Source organism: Plecotus auritus (genome assembly GCF_963455305.1).
Source record: "Plecotus auritus genome assembly, chromosome: 4".
NCBI lineage: Eukaryota > Metazoa > Chordata > Mammalia > Chiroptera > Vespertilionidae > Plecotus > Plecotus auritus.
In genome coordinates, this window is record NC_137775.1 from 81,274,573 (window position 1) to 81,291,228 (window position 16,656).

The 16,656-nt window shown below is 43.3% G+C and overlaps 1 protein-coding gene across 1 annotated transcript in view; it reads right to left on the reverse strand.

Annotated features, from left to right (window-relative positions):
* Positions 1-919: 919 nt before the first annotated feature.
* Positions 920-16,656, reverse strand: part of LRRC1 (leucine rich repeat containing 1) — a 139,957-nt gene continuing 124,220 nt past the window's right edge. Inside the window, exons 11-14 of the mRNA XM_080666333.1 lie at positions 12,862-12,977; positions 6,715-6,887; positions 5,444-5,580; positions 920-3,082 (exon numbers count right to left, since the gene is read on the reverse strand). Of these exons, the coding sequence (XP_080522459.1) occupies positions 2,924-3,082; positions 5,444-5,580; positions 6,715-6,887; positions 12,862-12,977 (585 nt within the window). The 3' untranslated portion in view covers positions 920-2,923. The remainder of the gene's footprint in view (positions 3,083-5,443; positions 5,581-6,714; positions 6,888-12,861; positions 12,978-16,656) is intronic.

The following is a 16,656-nucleotide window of genomic DNA, read 5'->3' on the forward strand; positions in this document are numbered from 1 at the left end:
GTGAGCCAGCCCGCGCCCTGGTAGGGTGCCAGCCACCATTACCAGGTTAGAACTGGCTGCTCAGAGCACCTTTCTGACAGGGAAGGAATCTTTCCCAGCCTCCGCCCCATCCATGAGGCTCACACCTCTCAGGTGCGGTCGATTTCACAGGAGAGGCTGTGGGAGCGACTCCACCCGCGCCCTCACCTGCGCCTCCTCACCTGGGACGTCTAACCAGGGAGCTTCCAGACAGATTGGGTTGCCCGGACCATGCCTCCAAACTTCCCAGAGAAAACAAAACATCCAGGGAAATACTAGTTCTAGTTTTCTCACCTGTCCCTCTTTTCATCATCAGCGACGTTCATTGTTTTACCCTAAATTCTGACGACTTTATCCACTTGGGTGTAATTTCCTGGCTAAAATGCAGAAATAAGGGGCTATGGAAAAAGTAGGTGAACAGGTCCTACTAATCTTTCCTGCTTTTACCTGTGGCTCCTACAAGACAAACAAGCAGTGGCCACACCCCTCTCCTTCCTGGTGGGAGAGGCAGACTGGGGGTGGCACCCCACAGTAAGGTATCACATACCCCTAGGAAAGGTCAGGGACTTGGCTCTAGCCCATAGGCAAAGGTATCCCTTCACGTCATTAAGTTTTCCTTGTAACAAGGAGCGAGGGCTCCTGGGAAGAGGCTGGCAAGCTCTCCAAGGGTCTGACAGGTTGGTGCTGTTGCCATGGTGAAGCCGAAAGTCTGGCCCCGGCCCCCTGAAGGGAAAGAGCACTGCAGTGCCAACTAGAATAAACGCTCAAAAGTAGCTTCTCCCTCTCCAGAAGGGGGACTAAATCTCAAAAACTGAAAGCAAGACACAAAACAAAACAAAAACCCAGGTGAGTGTCAAGTACAAGAGACAGGCCAAAGGAAACAAGCAGATACATCCAGTTTCCTAGAAAAATGTATGCACACCTCTCATCCACTAAGGCCATCACAAACTGAGTAGTAAAGTATGGGCATTATATGAAAAGAAACAAACAAACAAACAAAAACCACCATGGAAGTTCTATTTGTTTTTCAGAGTCCAGACAGCTCCTTAAATAAAAGCAATGTGCTTATGTAGCAGCCCATGGGTTAGTGGCATCATCTTTGTAACACAAAACAGAGTAGGCCAAAATCTTAAAATGGAGAAAAGATGGGTACCCAGATTAGGGAGCAAGGTATACAACTGACAAGTCAGAAACCACTTAGGTGCCATGTACTTTCAACTCAATAAATAGTTTTCAAATATACACATATATACAAACAACCTAAAAAGTGAATTCAGCAAGTAGATGCACAGAAGTAAAAGAAAGTATCATATCTGGTTGATTGAAAGCAGGTTCCTAAGGCATCCGGTTGGCCAGATGCCCCAACCCAATCAGGAGTCAGAGCTGAGGGCGGTGCTGGGCTCTGCCCCGGGTGGGAGAAGGAGCAATGAATGTGAGTCCCATGGCAGTGAATTCAAAACCGACCATTGGGTGAGATGTGTAATGGAAGGCAGCACACGTTAAAAAAAACAAAACAAAACAAAAAACTCGGCCACTGCTCTCATTTGAATATACAAGGTGATAATTAATTTTGAAAAGCTGTATGACTAATGTCCAGGGTGACTTTATTTCATGGAGAGAAAAAAACACCAACATGATTTTCCTAGACACCACACAGTGACTGGCACTTTTCATTCCTCTTTTATCACATCATACCAAAAAAAAAAAAAAAAGTCAAATCAGTGGAAACATACCAAAATATACCCCACACTCCTTAAATTAGCACAATTAAAATTAAAACATGAAGCAATATTTTGTTACACTTTGATTCAACCTCTATTTACAAATTGCACTTTAAGGATAGCAACATTTCTAATACGGCATAGTAGGTTATTTTGCTTTATTGTTTTTTTATATCTTAATATAAAACTTCGAAAGTTTTCTTGAGTAAAATCATACTTTCTCAGTACATTATTTTCCCATGAATTTCAAAACCGGTTTTCTCTTTTTGTGCTTGCCTGTTCTATTTTATTTTACAAATGGCACATACCTTCCGAGTAGGAACAATCAGACACTCTACTCATTTGAACGAGACTCATTTATAAAAAGTTAAAGTATAAGAAATGAAATATTAGCAGCCTAATCCTTTGGTTTATCTTTTTAAAAAATCATCCAATATAATCTACAAATCAGTGGTAACTTCTTTTTGGTTAAGAACAAATCCCCAGGTAGATCATAATCAGAAGCCAACACTGCTGGGGGACGTACCGCGTCCCCGGCCCGCCACTCTGCTCGGGCTGCCGTTGCGCACGAATGGTTTGACATGACACAGGACACAGTAAGGCACAGTGAATGGTACAAATAAAAGCAAATACTTCAGGACTGTGTGTGAGTTTTCCGCACAAATACTAAATATGTACCGTTTCTCAAGATAAAATAACAAAAAAGAAATACATATTTTTTTGTTACGAAATACCTATACAAAATGTTTAAATTTACACCATCTGAGCTGCCAAAAAGGTTTAAAAAAGTATCGATTTTCCATCACACATAAAACTATCTCTCACCAATAGGTCCCAGAGAACTTGGGTTAAAATGTCCCAGCACTTCGTGGAGGGAGGAGGATCAATGTTCCCTTCTTGCTCTCCCTTAACCCAACATAAGACAAAAACAAAGGTCAGATGTTGACAGTAGTGTATTCTACTTGTACAAACAGCTGGAGTGTAGGGAAAGAAACAGTCACGCTGGGAGATCACTGGCTGACGGGTTAGAGTAAGGCACTTCCTTGGAGAGAGCAGCGTCCAAACGCGAGGTGGGGAGACGTGGAGAGCCCAGGCGCGGGGTTCTGGTGAAGACCGAGGACTGCAGGAGGCTCCTCGAAAGACAGCAGGGGAAGACGCAGGAGGTAAAACCTGGAGGCAAAATTCTACACAGAAGTGGTCACTCGGTCAACGGCATGATTGACCTCGTTTTTGTTGGAATCCAGTCCTTTAGCAGCATTCATGTCGTTCCGCAAATTCTCCACTGTCTTTTTCATATTCTTTAACTCCCCTGGGTGTGGCGTGGCCCGCCTCTGAAGTGTTCTCTGAAAAGAGACAGTGGAGTGAGTGTTTCAGTTTTATCCCGTTTCTCTTTCAGACATGCAGCTCCCAGCGGCAGACTCCAACACAAAGCCTGCCTCCTGCAGACAATGAGCCGGAGCTCTGAGCACTTACCACGGTTTCCTGGTGGTTAATGGGCGAGGACAGTGTTGCATGTAACTTATCTAGCCAAGATAGAGGATTACTTTTGGAATAAAAGAATACATTTTAAAACAGGACATTACTGCATAACAATAAAGTTCCATGAACCGTGAGAAAGAAAAAGAAGATTTATAAGATGTAATTGTGGGGTGTGAAGGGAAAAAAAGATGAAGGGGTAAAGAGTTCGGAATTAAAATCACTATAATGTTCTGTTACTCAGAGTGGCTCTGGCTTCCTCCAACACTGGAGGCACGGAAGTTGAAGAAAAGGGAGAGCAAAGAAAAGGCCGCCTTTTCTTATCCTGCTGTTTGCTGTGCACATGACCCACCGAGGAGAGGGTCACGTGCACAGCACACAGCAGGATACACTGTCCTCATAAAGACCATGGAGCTAGAAGCGAAGTAAAAGGATGGGGGCAATACTTTAAAATTCTATTATTTCACAGGCTACGTGCTCTTCAGCTCATAAAAGGACATTTACATCTTTTAAATGGTCTGTCCCAGCGTTCAGGAGGAGCTAACGTAGGCTAATAACACGAGAGCGCTACAGAAGCAAGGAGGTACCTGGTGAGAGAATCACCCTCAGGAAAGAGCCACTCACAGTGAGGTATTGTCATGCCTAAGTCCTGTTTTGCACCCGACTGTAAGTGGAGAAAATCCCCTTTGGTGACAGCTGGAATAACAGAGACTACCATATAATAATTTAAAAGCCACCCCTGGCTTGGGGGCTGCGAGTACTCCCGCAAAGCTCTGCTTATGAAAATCTCAATGAGCGAGGAGTTTAAGAGCCAAAGTCAATGTGTAGGAAGAGATGTCGCTGACTCCCGGAGGCGGCTGAGACACACTCAGGTGTGGATGAAAGTGAGGATGAGAGGCACTTTCACATCTATTCCTGATTTCTGATTGAAAACTCATTAAGTAATCCAACTAAGGCCACAGGTGAAGAGCAGAACGGGCGGGAGAGGGAGGGAGAGAGAAGGAGAGGGAGGGAGAGAGAAGGAGAGGGAAGGGGAGAGAGAGGATGGGAGGGGGAGGGGGGGGAGAGAGAGAGAGAGAGAGAGAGAATCCAGCACAACTGAACCCGAACTGTGACACAGCAGGAAGTGTGAATGCAGCCAACATGATATTGTAATACCTGGGGGTGTGGGAAGGGACTTAACTCAGTGGGAAGAACAACAAAAAAATCAATTTTAAAAAAACAGTGGGGATAGGAGAGGAAACTATCTATATATATAAAAGGGCAGTGACCGTAACAACCGAAGGCTTGACCGAACACTGGAAGTCAGTCCAGCAGTCAGTGCTGGGTTGCTGTGGTGACCCAGCACTGACTGCTGTCGCTGCAGGCGTGGCAACCCAGCACTGACTGCTGAGGGGGCTCAAATCAGGCCCGGAGAGAGAAGCAGGGTCTGATCCATAGCCTCTGTGGCAGCTGTTGATCAGCCCTCGCCTCTCTCTCTCCGGGTCTGGACAGCAGCACACCTCTGTTTCTCTCTGGGCCTCCATGGGGGCTGCTGATCAGACCTGCCACTCTGATCAGGCCCAGAGACGCTTACTGGCATAGAAACCAAATCTGGGTGAACTGCGAAAAGCCAATGGCTGCCTAGGAGGCAGAGCTTTTGATGCTGACTGGCATAGAAACTGACCAATCAGAACCTAATCTGGGTGAATTGCGAAGGCAGAAACTAAGGTGGGGGCTGAGGAGGGGTTTTAAGGCAGTTGGGGGTGAGATCAGGCCAGGAGGGGAGGGCAGGCAGGCAGGCAGAGAGGTTAGGAGCAATCAGGCAGGCAGACAGAGGCAGTTAGGCGCAATCAGGCAGGCAGGCAGGTGAGCGGTTAGGAGCCAGCAGTCCCAGATTGGGAGAGGAATGTCCGAGGGGTCCCAGATTGGAGAGGGTGCAGGCTGGGCTGAGGGGAACCGCCCCTCCCCCGTGCATGAATTTTGTGCACCGGGCCACTAGTCACAAATAAAGAAAAAGAAGCACCATAAACTATTCAAACAAAAAGACCCAAAAGTTCCATTGGTCTTGCACACACTTGGTGAATCTGTACCTAGAATACCTAGTAGTGTCTTCTAAAAATTCTAAAGGCAAAACAGAAAACACACTAGTTGAAAATATACAAAATCCTTATCAGGTGCCATTATTAATCTTGGAAGGCTTTTAAATTCTGAACTTCCATTGAGGCCAAGAATCTCCATTTCCATACCATTTCATTGTCTTCTTCATCTTTTTCATCTTCCAAAAATCGGATTGCACTGATTCTGTGTACTGCCCGCTCGTTCCAGGCCTCGTCGGAGACATCATTCACCAAGCTCTCCAGGGCCCCACAGCGAGGCAGGTTCTCTGTCACGACAAAGGCACATCAGCAGGGAGCTCGGGGTTGGTGACTGGACACTGCTATGCAGTAATATAAAACATTAAAAACAAAAACAAAAGGGCACTGGCCCATGTGGCTCAGTTGGTTCAGCATCATCCTGTGCACCGAAGGACCTCGGGTTCGACTCCCGGTCGGGGCACATACCAGTTTGTGAGTTTGATCCCTGATCTGGCGCACGTATGGGAGCAACTGATCGATGTGTCTCTCTCTCCCTCTCCCTCTGTCCCTCTCTAAATCAATAAAATCATATCCTTGATTGAGGAGTAAAAAGAAAAAGCCTGGGACAGAGTTGCTCTCTTTTCAATGATGCATAACACTAACTTCAAAAACGTTCTCATGAGAGTGCTGTGGCTGCACGTGTTGGATACTAGTACTAGATGGGGCCGCACGTGTTGGAGACCAGTACTAGATGGGGCCGCACGTGTTGGAGACCAGTACTAGATGGGGCCGCACGTGTTGGAGACCAGTACTAGATGGGGCCGCACGTGTTGGAGACCAGTACTTGCCGCAATAACACATTCTACCACGTTTTCCCTTGGGGTCTTCAAAGCTCATCTAACAAGGGTGGGGCTGGCAAGTGGCTTTGGGCCCTTCCACTTAGGGGACTCCTGCCTCCCAGAGTACTCCAGTTCTCCATCAAAATCAGCGCTCAGCAAAGGATTTATAACACCAATATGATGTTAGTGTGAATATTTTTTAAAACTACACATATTTACAAAACAAAGATACAATGATTCAAAACAACTCACTGGCTTAAAAACAGTTTGCCAACTGAGGTCAATACTCATCCTCCAAACCCTCAGTTTGGATTTTAAGCGAGTGCTACCTTTTTTAGGAGTACCTGTATTTTCATCCTCAGCTATCATGCAAAACCAAGAGGGTGTTTAAGGAATTTCAGCCTTAAACAGGTGTGAGTGGTACTTTTTCTGCGAAGATGCAGGGGACCTTCCCGGAGGAGGCCCACAGGGACCTCACCTGGGCCAGCTCTAAGGGGCAGAAGTGGACAAAAATACAGTCACATGTGAAAGTGAGAGATCTTATGGGGAGATATTAACTCCTACTAATCCTTGTGGCCAAATGAATAAAGTCCTTAAATTCACCTTGGCAAGTAGGTTCAGAAGGCAGCTGAGGAAGTAAGACACAGGTTAAAATCTTCTCTCCTGTGGTGAGGTCTGTGTCTGTCTGGAACGTGAGCAGAGGCTGGGACTGGTTGTCAGATAACCACAAAGCCTTCAACTTCAAGGCCGTCAGAGACAAGGGCAGATGCGACAACCTAATACAGTAAAAACAAAAGAAGGCATCAGTTCTCAAGTCGTGTAATCCAATCAATTCCTGTCAATAAAAATTGAAAAAAAATGAAAACACCTCCTGGGGCAGGGTTCAATTTTTAAAATACATTGTGTTGTGTAAGATACTTGATTTACGCTTTGCAGGTAGATTAAGTAGGTAACTGCTTCCCTTTCTGCCATCACCTATCTCATCAGCACTGCCAGGCCATAGGGCAAGAAATGAGGAAATTACGGGGCACATAATTCAGTCCTGCACTAGGAGGTCCCGACTTAAAGAGAAAACCAAAGCCAGTGTTAACTGCGAAAGCTGAGTTCTCACACAGGATGGCAATGGGGCTGGTGGGATTACCTGTTTCCAGCAGCCCCTGGCAAATCAGGGCGGGAGGAAGGAGATGTGTGGGGTCTGAAGAAGTTAAGTTGCAGTTAAACTAAAGGTTAAAACATTTTTTTTTCCTGTACTCCATTTGCTTTCTCTAGGGAGATTATTTTAAGTGTTCCATCCTAAACTTTTATCTTTCAGTTTCTAGAAGCTCCCACTTTTCAGACGCCTATGTGATAATTAATATCCACATCAGATTGCTTCCGTTTCAAATGAGATCATGTATATATAAAGCAAAGCACTTTTAAAATTGTAATGTGGCACCTAAAGATTAGATTCCTGTTTATATTTGCACAAATATTTCACAGCTTGGCTGCAAGCAGTTAGATCTTTTCAGTAAAGATCACCACCGGAAACCAGGACTTGGTACCTCCAGAGAATAGCACAGTGGTTCTCAACCAGGCGTGACTTTGCCCTTAGGGGGCATCTGGCCATGTCTGTAGACATTTGGGTGGTGCTATGGAATCTAGTGAGTAGAGGCTGGGGTTGTTGCTAGGACAGCCCCCATAACAAAGAATTAACAGTGCAGAGGGTGAAAATGCTGCTTAGTAAAAACTAATGCTTTATACAAGTTACTAATTCACTTTGCAAAACAACCAAAACCATGTTGATACCAGAAACTCAATGCATCCGTGAGAACTGCATATGTTAAATACCCTTGAAAAGTCTCTATGTATCACACACTGCAATATTTCACTAGTGAGCGCCACACTGGGTGAGAATTATGGGTTTCTAAATCCCAGAATCTACCTAGTGCAGTGAAATACATGCTCAGACCATGAGAAAGATGGCCAGCAGATTCCCGGCTCCACGTCTCCTGTTCTAAAGTACTGCTTCTTCAAGGGGAACGGAAAGTGAAATCGCTCATGCTTATACAACTTATTTCTCCCTCTGCCCAAAGGTTGTCATGTACTCAAAGGCAAGAAAGTTAAAGACAGAAGACATGTATTTACCAGGCACTGTGACAGTGATTTTTTAAAAGACCCTAATATACTATGAAAGCTTAAAGTACATTAAACTTTTTCATTTTATTGAACAAAAGGATCCTTTCTTTGAAAGTCTGTTCTTATTTCTTTTTTAAAAGGACTTAAGCTAATATCCTCCAGAATGTTCAAAGTTTCAAGTCTTGGGCAAGAAATCTATAGTCAGCATCTCTACCTTTCTTAATCACGAGAACATGAAGAAAAAAAAAATCAAGGTTTGAAAGCCAGCACAAAACACAGGTAACTCAAACTAACAACTGGCTTCTCAGACTAACAACCAGCTTCCTAGCAAATGCTGAAGCACAGGTATAGGTAAAAGGCCAAGCAGAGCACCGGTAATAAAAACAGCTTCTACTGATGACAAAATCACATGGTAAAAGCTAAAACAGGTCACTGGACCCTACAACACATCTCATAATCACAGTCAACAAGCCGCGTGAGATTAATTTGTTGTCTGAAATGCCAGTTTTCCTGCAAAGAATCCAAGTGCCAGCTTGAACATGCCCGTTGCCCACACAACACACGAGCCTGTTCACACTGTCTTGCAGACAGAGGTGCTACTGTGATGTCAAAGAGAAAAGAAGGCCCTGTGTCCTGCCCGTCTGCACACATACTGGGCTGGGCTGACCCTCTCACTGACTCTCTGTGGCCTGGGGGGAAAGAGACACATAGGCCTCTGTTTCTCTTGGGTGAACCATCCCAGACACAAGTGGAAAATAGATAAATAGATATTATATATCCCGGCTTTCCAGACGAGTTAATAATACATTTTTGGTTTATTCTGGAAGCTTCTGTACACTGCAGAATCAACACAAGAAACCATAGCTCCACTGTACACTGTTCTATTTAGGACCACATGTTTTCCACCCCAAAATAAAAGGCCAATACTTACTACTGACATCAATGGTACAAGGGTGAAAGCAAATGATTAAGTAAACCATGAGTCTCTCATTTCTAGTACATCCATGACCAACCCAACCTGAAGAACCTTTCCCACCTCAACTTTTACAGCAATTGCTTGTCAAATTTATTTAAGAACTAAACATTAAACAGTCTACTGATGAATGTAATATTAAGTTCCCCGGTGGATGCACACTTCTTACAATTAAATATTTAATCTGTTTGTTACCTCCTACTAGAACTTTTTAGTTTTAAGCAAAATTTTCAATAATGTTTAGAGATATACAGAGAGAACATAATCAATGAAAAAAAATAAACAATATCAAAATATCTGAAGTGAAAGCCCCTGTAACTCCAAGCCTCCACCCTTCCTCCAGGGGAACTACTATTAATATTTTGGTGTCCCACAATAGGTAAGTAGGTAAGTTTTCTTAAAAACATGAACCAAAATGATAATACTCTGTATACTTGCTCTACTAATCGGTATCTGGGTCTCCTGTGTCACTATAGAGAAATATCTCATTCTTAGAACTGCTTAGTATTTTATAACATAGCTATACTGTTGTATTGTGTTTTGTATTTTAATACTTTTATTTTTCCTAGCTTTATTGAGATATAACTGACATATAACATTGTGTAAGTTTAAGGTGTATAACATGATGATTTGATACATATTAAAATTGTGAAATGATTACCACAGAAGACTTAATTAACACCGCCATCACCTCACATAATTACCACTGTGTGTGTGTTAAAAACACTTAAGATCTACTCTCTTAGCAATTTTCAAGTATATAATACAATACTGTTACCTACAGTCACCATGCTATACATTAGATCCCCAGAATTGACTCATCTTAAAGTGAGTACCCTTTGACCAACATCTCCCATCTCTCTCCCCACCCCTCCCCCCAGTCCCTGGCAACCACATTCCACTCTTTATTTCAATGAATTCAACTTTTTTAGATTCCACATGTGAGATCATACAATATTTGTCTTCCTTCATCTGACTTATTTCATGCCCTCAAGGTCCATCCATGTTGTCATAAATGGCAGAATTTCCTTCTTTCTCATAGCTGAATAATATTTCATTATATATATCTTCTATTGACAGATTCTTAGCTATATCTTGGCTATTATGAAGAACATTGCAACGAACATGGGAGTCCAGATATCTCTTTGATATCCTGTTTTCATTTCCTTTGAATACATACCCAGAAGTGGGATTGCTGAATCTTATGGTCGTTCTAATTTTAAGTTGTTGAGGAATCTCCATACTGTTTTCTACAGTGGCTGTACCAGTTTACATTCCCACCAACTGTGCACAAGGTTTCCCTTTTCTCCACAGCCTTGTTATTTCTTGTCTTTTTCATAATAGCCATGCTAACAGTTGTGAGGTGATATATTTTAATATGTTTATATTAATATTTAAATTTTATTTTAAATTCAAAGGTATAAACTGTTTCCCCATTGACGGTCATTGTTAGTATTTGGAACTACTAATACTGTAGGGAAGATCCTCAAATACCCAATTTTGTGTGTTTGGGGGCTAATCCTCTGGGAGGGAGTCTAATAAATGTATATCCTATGTTCACTGGTAGCTGATACAAGACACCTCCTCTGTTATTGTACCAGAAGGTTTGATGTTTACTTTCCAAGTGCCATTTTATAGTTATCCTTGCTGTGACTTACTGTATCCAATTTATCAAAGAAAGTTTTGGGGAAACTAAGATGCAGTCTCCTTGTACCATAGTCTTTGCTATTTTTATATGCTTGATTGCAGAGGCAGAAACTTCTCTCACATTTGGTATGATTTCCCATGGTGTGACATTTCTCCAGGCCAAAAAGCTGACGTGGTAGTCCTTTTTATTATTAGGTTCTATACTGATACTTTAAAATGAGTAGTAACTAAATATTTTAATAGGCTTAAAATTTGGTTATTAATCTATATATACCTGGACTAAATGACACACTTAAGTGACTCAGATGACAGCTACGTAACTCAACTTTTTAACTGGCTTTTCTCCACCCCAGCCCAAGCATAATAAAAACTTAACTCTCCCTTCTTCCAAGAACTGGAGAATGGAGCCATCACTCATGTGGAAACCAGTTTTTAGACACCAGAGCCATCTTTCCACCCAAGAATTAGTGATGCAAATCCACGCTCACCAGCGTGGCAAGAACCAGGGGAGGCTGGAACTTACTGAGCTTACTGCTGGAGAAGAGAGGTGGGGACACCACCCTTCTCAAGCTGTAAATTGCATGTCAGGCTAAGTCCCACAGAAATGCCACATTCAGCTCAAACTAATCCTGAGTTTTCAGTCACCAGTTAGTGGTCTTAAGAATCTCTCAGGATGTCCTGAAAGCATGCGCTCTGAAAGGGTGAGCACTCCTGGAGGCCATGCCTCGCCCCAGGTTCCTGTGGAGTGCGGGTTACTGAGCACGCCGTCTACAATCCATCAGGAGGAATGAATGATGGTGCTGAGCCTGACCTAAGTGACCATTAGCTCAATCCCCCAGACTCAATCCCCTGACGCTGTGGATCATCTGTCTTCCCCTGGTTCAGCACTCCCTCTCCTATCTAACTCTATAATGCTCAAAAGCATTTTTTAATTCCTCTTGGCAGGCAGTGAAGCCTGTGATACAAAGCATTTTAGAGTGGCCTGCTATTCATGCTGCAAAACTAACATGTGTAACACTTCCCCAGGCACCTACCATGTGCCAGGTACTGTGAAGGGACAGAGGATATAGTGACACATAAACCACGACGCCCACCTTCAGGTAACCTTAGGTTAGGAAGGCTCCACAGGTGCAAACAGGCCATGGTCAGTGCTGCGTTAGCAGTAATTAAAAATGCAGATTCAGGGAGAGGAATGCTTTCTGGAGAAAATGAAAGCATCAGTGATGAAGAATAAAAGTAGGGAAATAGAGAAGAGGGTCCTAGCTAGACAGAACAGCCTGTGTAGGCTCAGGGAGAAGAAAGTGCGTATGACGTTCGAGGTGATGAAATTAGTTCAGATTGGCTAAAACAAATCAATATTCTACAAGGAGAAGAGAAGATACATTCCAGAACTGGCGAGCAGTCTAACCTGACCTCCGACCTAGCACCTGAGAAATGCTGCTGCTGTGATCTTGGGGATGCCAGCCTGGTGGCTCTTCCTTTTTAACTTCTGACTCACTTGGTGATTCTGACATTAGTTATGGATCCTCTTCGCCAGAAAAGTGTCCCTGAATGCAATCTTGTTTACAGCTTGGGAGAGTTCAGCGTCACTGGCAGAGCATCTCAAGACCCCCAATTCAAATCTAGCTCAAACGCATTCAGGCTCAGAGGAAACTGAGAGGCCCACACTGACTTACAGAAGCTGAGGTGAAACCTGGATCTCCCAGTTCCCAGCACTGCTCCTTCCCTTACATCACTGCCCCGCTGCTCTGGGAAGCATGTGTACAGCGCGTCCGCTTACACTGGGAAGTACTCACGCTCAGGTGTCTCTGACCTTCTCTACTCCATGCGGCTCAGTCACTCCAGGACCTAGACCGAAAACTTCCTGGGCCTGGGGCGTTCGACTAATCAGTATATATTCCATCAGATGGAGCAAGGCAAGACGGCAAAGACGCACTGCAAAGACGCTCGGCAAAGGCAAGGGTGGGTGAACGTCTGTTTCTTTCTCTCAAGCAGCACAAACAGAACATGCTTACCTGTTCCCTGCCACATCCAGGACATGAAGCTCTGTGGCCTGTGACACCTCAGCAGGGATCCGGGTCAGTCTGTTGTCCCGCATGCAGAACACAGTGAGGCTGCAGCACCCACCAATCTGCACAGGAAAGAAAACACAATTTGTTTCCAGGTTGTTGTTTTGTTTTTTGGGGGGAGAAGGAGGGCAGGGGGCAGAATGGTGGCGGGCCTATTTATCAAATGGCATGAAAAGGATGCATAAAATTATATCACATGATTTGAAGTCTCTAATGACCAACTATGCTTAATTTAAATCATACAAAATAGAATAGTCCAATGTGTTCATAAAAATCTCTGCATAACAGTAGACACACATGTTCTAAATTAAAACAAGAAAATAAACTATATAGTCCAAAAATTTCATTCTGGAAAGGAGTCATTTTCTACTGCTATCTAATACAACCACATCTTTTAAATGCATTCACCAAGCACACCGGTCCAGACAAGTATTTTATGGTCGTATGGAAATATCAGGATTCTAGGTTACAAAAGTTAGGCCAAAGATTTGAAGATCTGTCCATCCCATTAACTTCAGTGCTCTCAGCATTTCAGTTTATTTAAAACGGTGGGAGGTCATCTGATAGATGAAGCAGTACATTAATTTCCACCATACAACTTTTAATAGTTTCCATTCACAATTTAGTTTGGTAAATTCATTTTTCTTTGACCAATGGAATTCAACAGTATTTTTAGCCAATAGTGAATTTGGTAAATATACACATTAATCTCCTCAGCTATGACCTGCTGGTAAAAGCATAAGCCAATATCTACATCCACACCAGATTTGATTATCACTTCCTTTTTTTTGTTAAAGCAAGCAATTCAAATATAATTGAGCTTCATATAATTGGTCTTCAACAAAGAACATAAACACAAAAGAATTCAATGATGCTCCTGAACAAATTGGCTGTGGTCTCTACTGTCAGGAAAGCTGCACCAAGGGGGCAAGAAAATAACTGGATCCCAGACACACTCTGCAGGACTCCCCGCAGTGGGTGCCACATTCCTCCCGTGCTCCTCCTCACCCAGAACAGCGGCTAGGAAAGGCTCATGAGGGGACCCACTGATGGCTCTCACACATGGGAAAGCACTCCAGAGCCTCCATTTGAGGAGGGGCCAAGACTTGACTGGATCTCCAATGACGTCTGATATATATTCTGACCTCTTCTATTTATGTGTTTAGTATATGTACACATCTTGAACAGCAGGATGCACACTTATGAAATTACTACATAATTACCTTCATGCACAATCTTATTGTTACATCTTTCTTTTGGAGTTAATGTAAAGATTTTGAAATAATATCTTTAACCACAGTATTTAACTATATGGATGTAAAAGAAAAACAAACATAACATAGACTAACATTGGTCTCCGATGACCTGGAGGACACCCAGGTATGCAGAAGGCTTCTCACAGCATTCACATCTCCCATCCCAGCAAAACTGATCTACTTGCTGTCCTCTAAGATATACCTTATATTTTTGGTTCAACTACTTCTTATAGAAGTGTCCTTTCTTTTGTCTTTCAAAACATTACCAATCATACAAAATCAGGCTTAACATCCTCCACTCTTTCCAGGACCCGCTGGTCCACACTGACACACTGCTCTCCGCATTTCTTTCATAATTCGGGTCTATACCAACCTTCTGACAGGTCCTTTCCTGAGCTACTGTTTAATCTGCACATTTACATATAATCAGGGTGCTTGACCAGTATAGTACCCATCCCATCTTCTCACCTGTTAAGACTATCTACCCACCAACATTTCTCATGTAGGAATGTTTATACACTTATATTTATTAAGTTACTTACTAGGGCAAGGCTCCTACTTAAAGTTATTATCTGCAGCTATGTGTAGCAATTTTTTTCTAGCAAGAACCACTGTGTCCTCTCTTATATTTTATGAATATAGAACCCCAGTGATCTTTTGTCGGGCCAGCACTCCTCCCCTCCTTGACGAAGGCAATCATCAGTTTCACTTGGGTGCCCAGGAACATCATGGAAGGAAAGAAATCAAACCCTGAATCTTTTGAGGATTGACATGATTAGATTCTCCCTGATAAAGTCAGATGATCCCAACAAAAATCTACTCATGGGAAGGAATACTCAAGGTTCTCATGGAGGGGGACCCCCTCCCCACATCCCCCTTCATATAGAGGGGTAAATGCATTAGAGTCTGGGCTCAGTGGGGAGACTGCAGCCATAAGGAGGCCTTGCTGGTCAGCACGTGGCTGAGGCTGGACACCCCTCTGCCCTACATCCTCCTCCAGGGAAGCAGAGCAGATATCAGTTATTCTCCTACATGGCCCTCCTGATGGGACAAGAAGCTCCTGGAGGGGATGTAGAGACAAGACTACATTGTGATTTGGGGCACTTTGTCACGAAGCTGTCCACTGTCCCAGCCACCTGTAGAATATCTGTTTTGGGGCCCTACTACTATACCTGTGAACCTTTTCAATTTGTATCATGTACATATACATTACTCATATCAATCAAAAGTTAATTAATTAACTGATTAAACTGATCTGAGAGTGTCTAAAAGTTGTACGAGCAATAAAAGTTCTAGACAAGTGAACATTCTTTAAGTGTTTGGGGAGGAGTAATGTGAGCCCCAGAGGCTTGTGTGAGATGTCTACTGTTTATAGTCTCCTTTTTTTTCTTTTTCCTTTCCCTCTCTAATCTCACACCCATTAGAGAGGTCAAAGGGTGGAAAGCAAATGCATTCAAGAACCTCCTAGGCACTCTGGGTTGTCAGTGCAGGCGACCTCCAGACCTCCATTGTCTATGGTGTTTGGAAAACAATGCCAAACAAAGGGCAAGTGTTGCTGCTGAATGCTGGGATGCCTTCATCACTTGCCAAGGCACAGGCTGTCCCAGGCAAACATCCACACAAACAGAGCCCTCTTTCCAAATCAGCCAGGAAGGGATGGCGCAAACCTCTGACTTTTAGGAAAGATTAGGCAGTCCGAACCGTAAATCAAAAGACAATGCTTTATAGATGGCAGAGGAGTGCAGTGCGTTCGTGCTTTGAGATCACACAGACCTGGGTGAGAATTCAGACTCGATCATGTTTTGTGAGTTTGACTCTTTAACCAAAAGTAACAATAAGGATTAAACTAAATGAAACCACGAATATAATTTAGCACCTATCATAGAGCCTGTCTACTGCTACTGCTGCCAAGTAAATGTGGTAGCTATTGTTTTTCAAAGAAGGGAAACTCCAAATGAGAAGGGAAACATCCAAATGAGAAGTGCAGTCACCATGGAGTGCCCACTATGTTGGGCCTGCGCTGATGCTGGCGAGCTCTTCCCCAGACCCACCTGAACTTCCTAAAATTCTGTCTCCTTTCAACGTCTCACAATGATATTTTATGTCAATAAAAGTGAAGAGGTGACTTGAGTTCAGTAGTATATTATTCATATCATTCAGATGTACTTCTGCTTTCTCTTTGGGGTTCAGGAAGCACAGTTTACAGGTTCCCTTAAGTGACCATCTGGATAAAATGTCCATAACACTTAGAAATCTGGGAAGCAGAGTCACTGTTTAAATAACTTATTACCAGTCATGTAGGAAGCTGATATTTTTAAACCTCCCTTAAACCAAATAGCACCTTTCCAGAAGACAAGGGGTTGCACTGGGATCTTCTGAGGATCACAGAATATAACTGAGAATCCTTGTTTAGCTGTTTTGTGTCTCAAGTCAAGGTGATACTGTCCTTACCTGTTTGTCACTGATCTAATCCATCTTAAGGAGA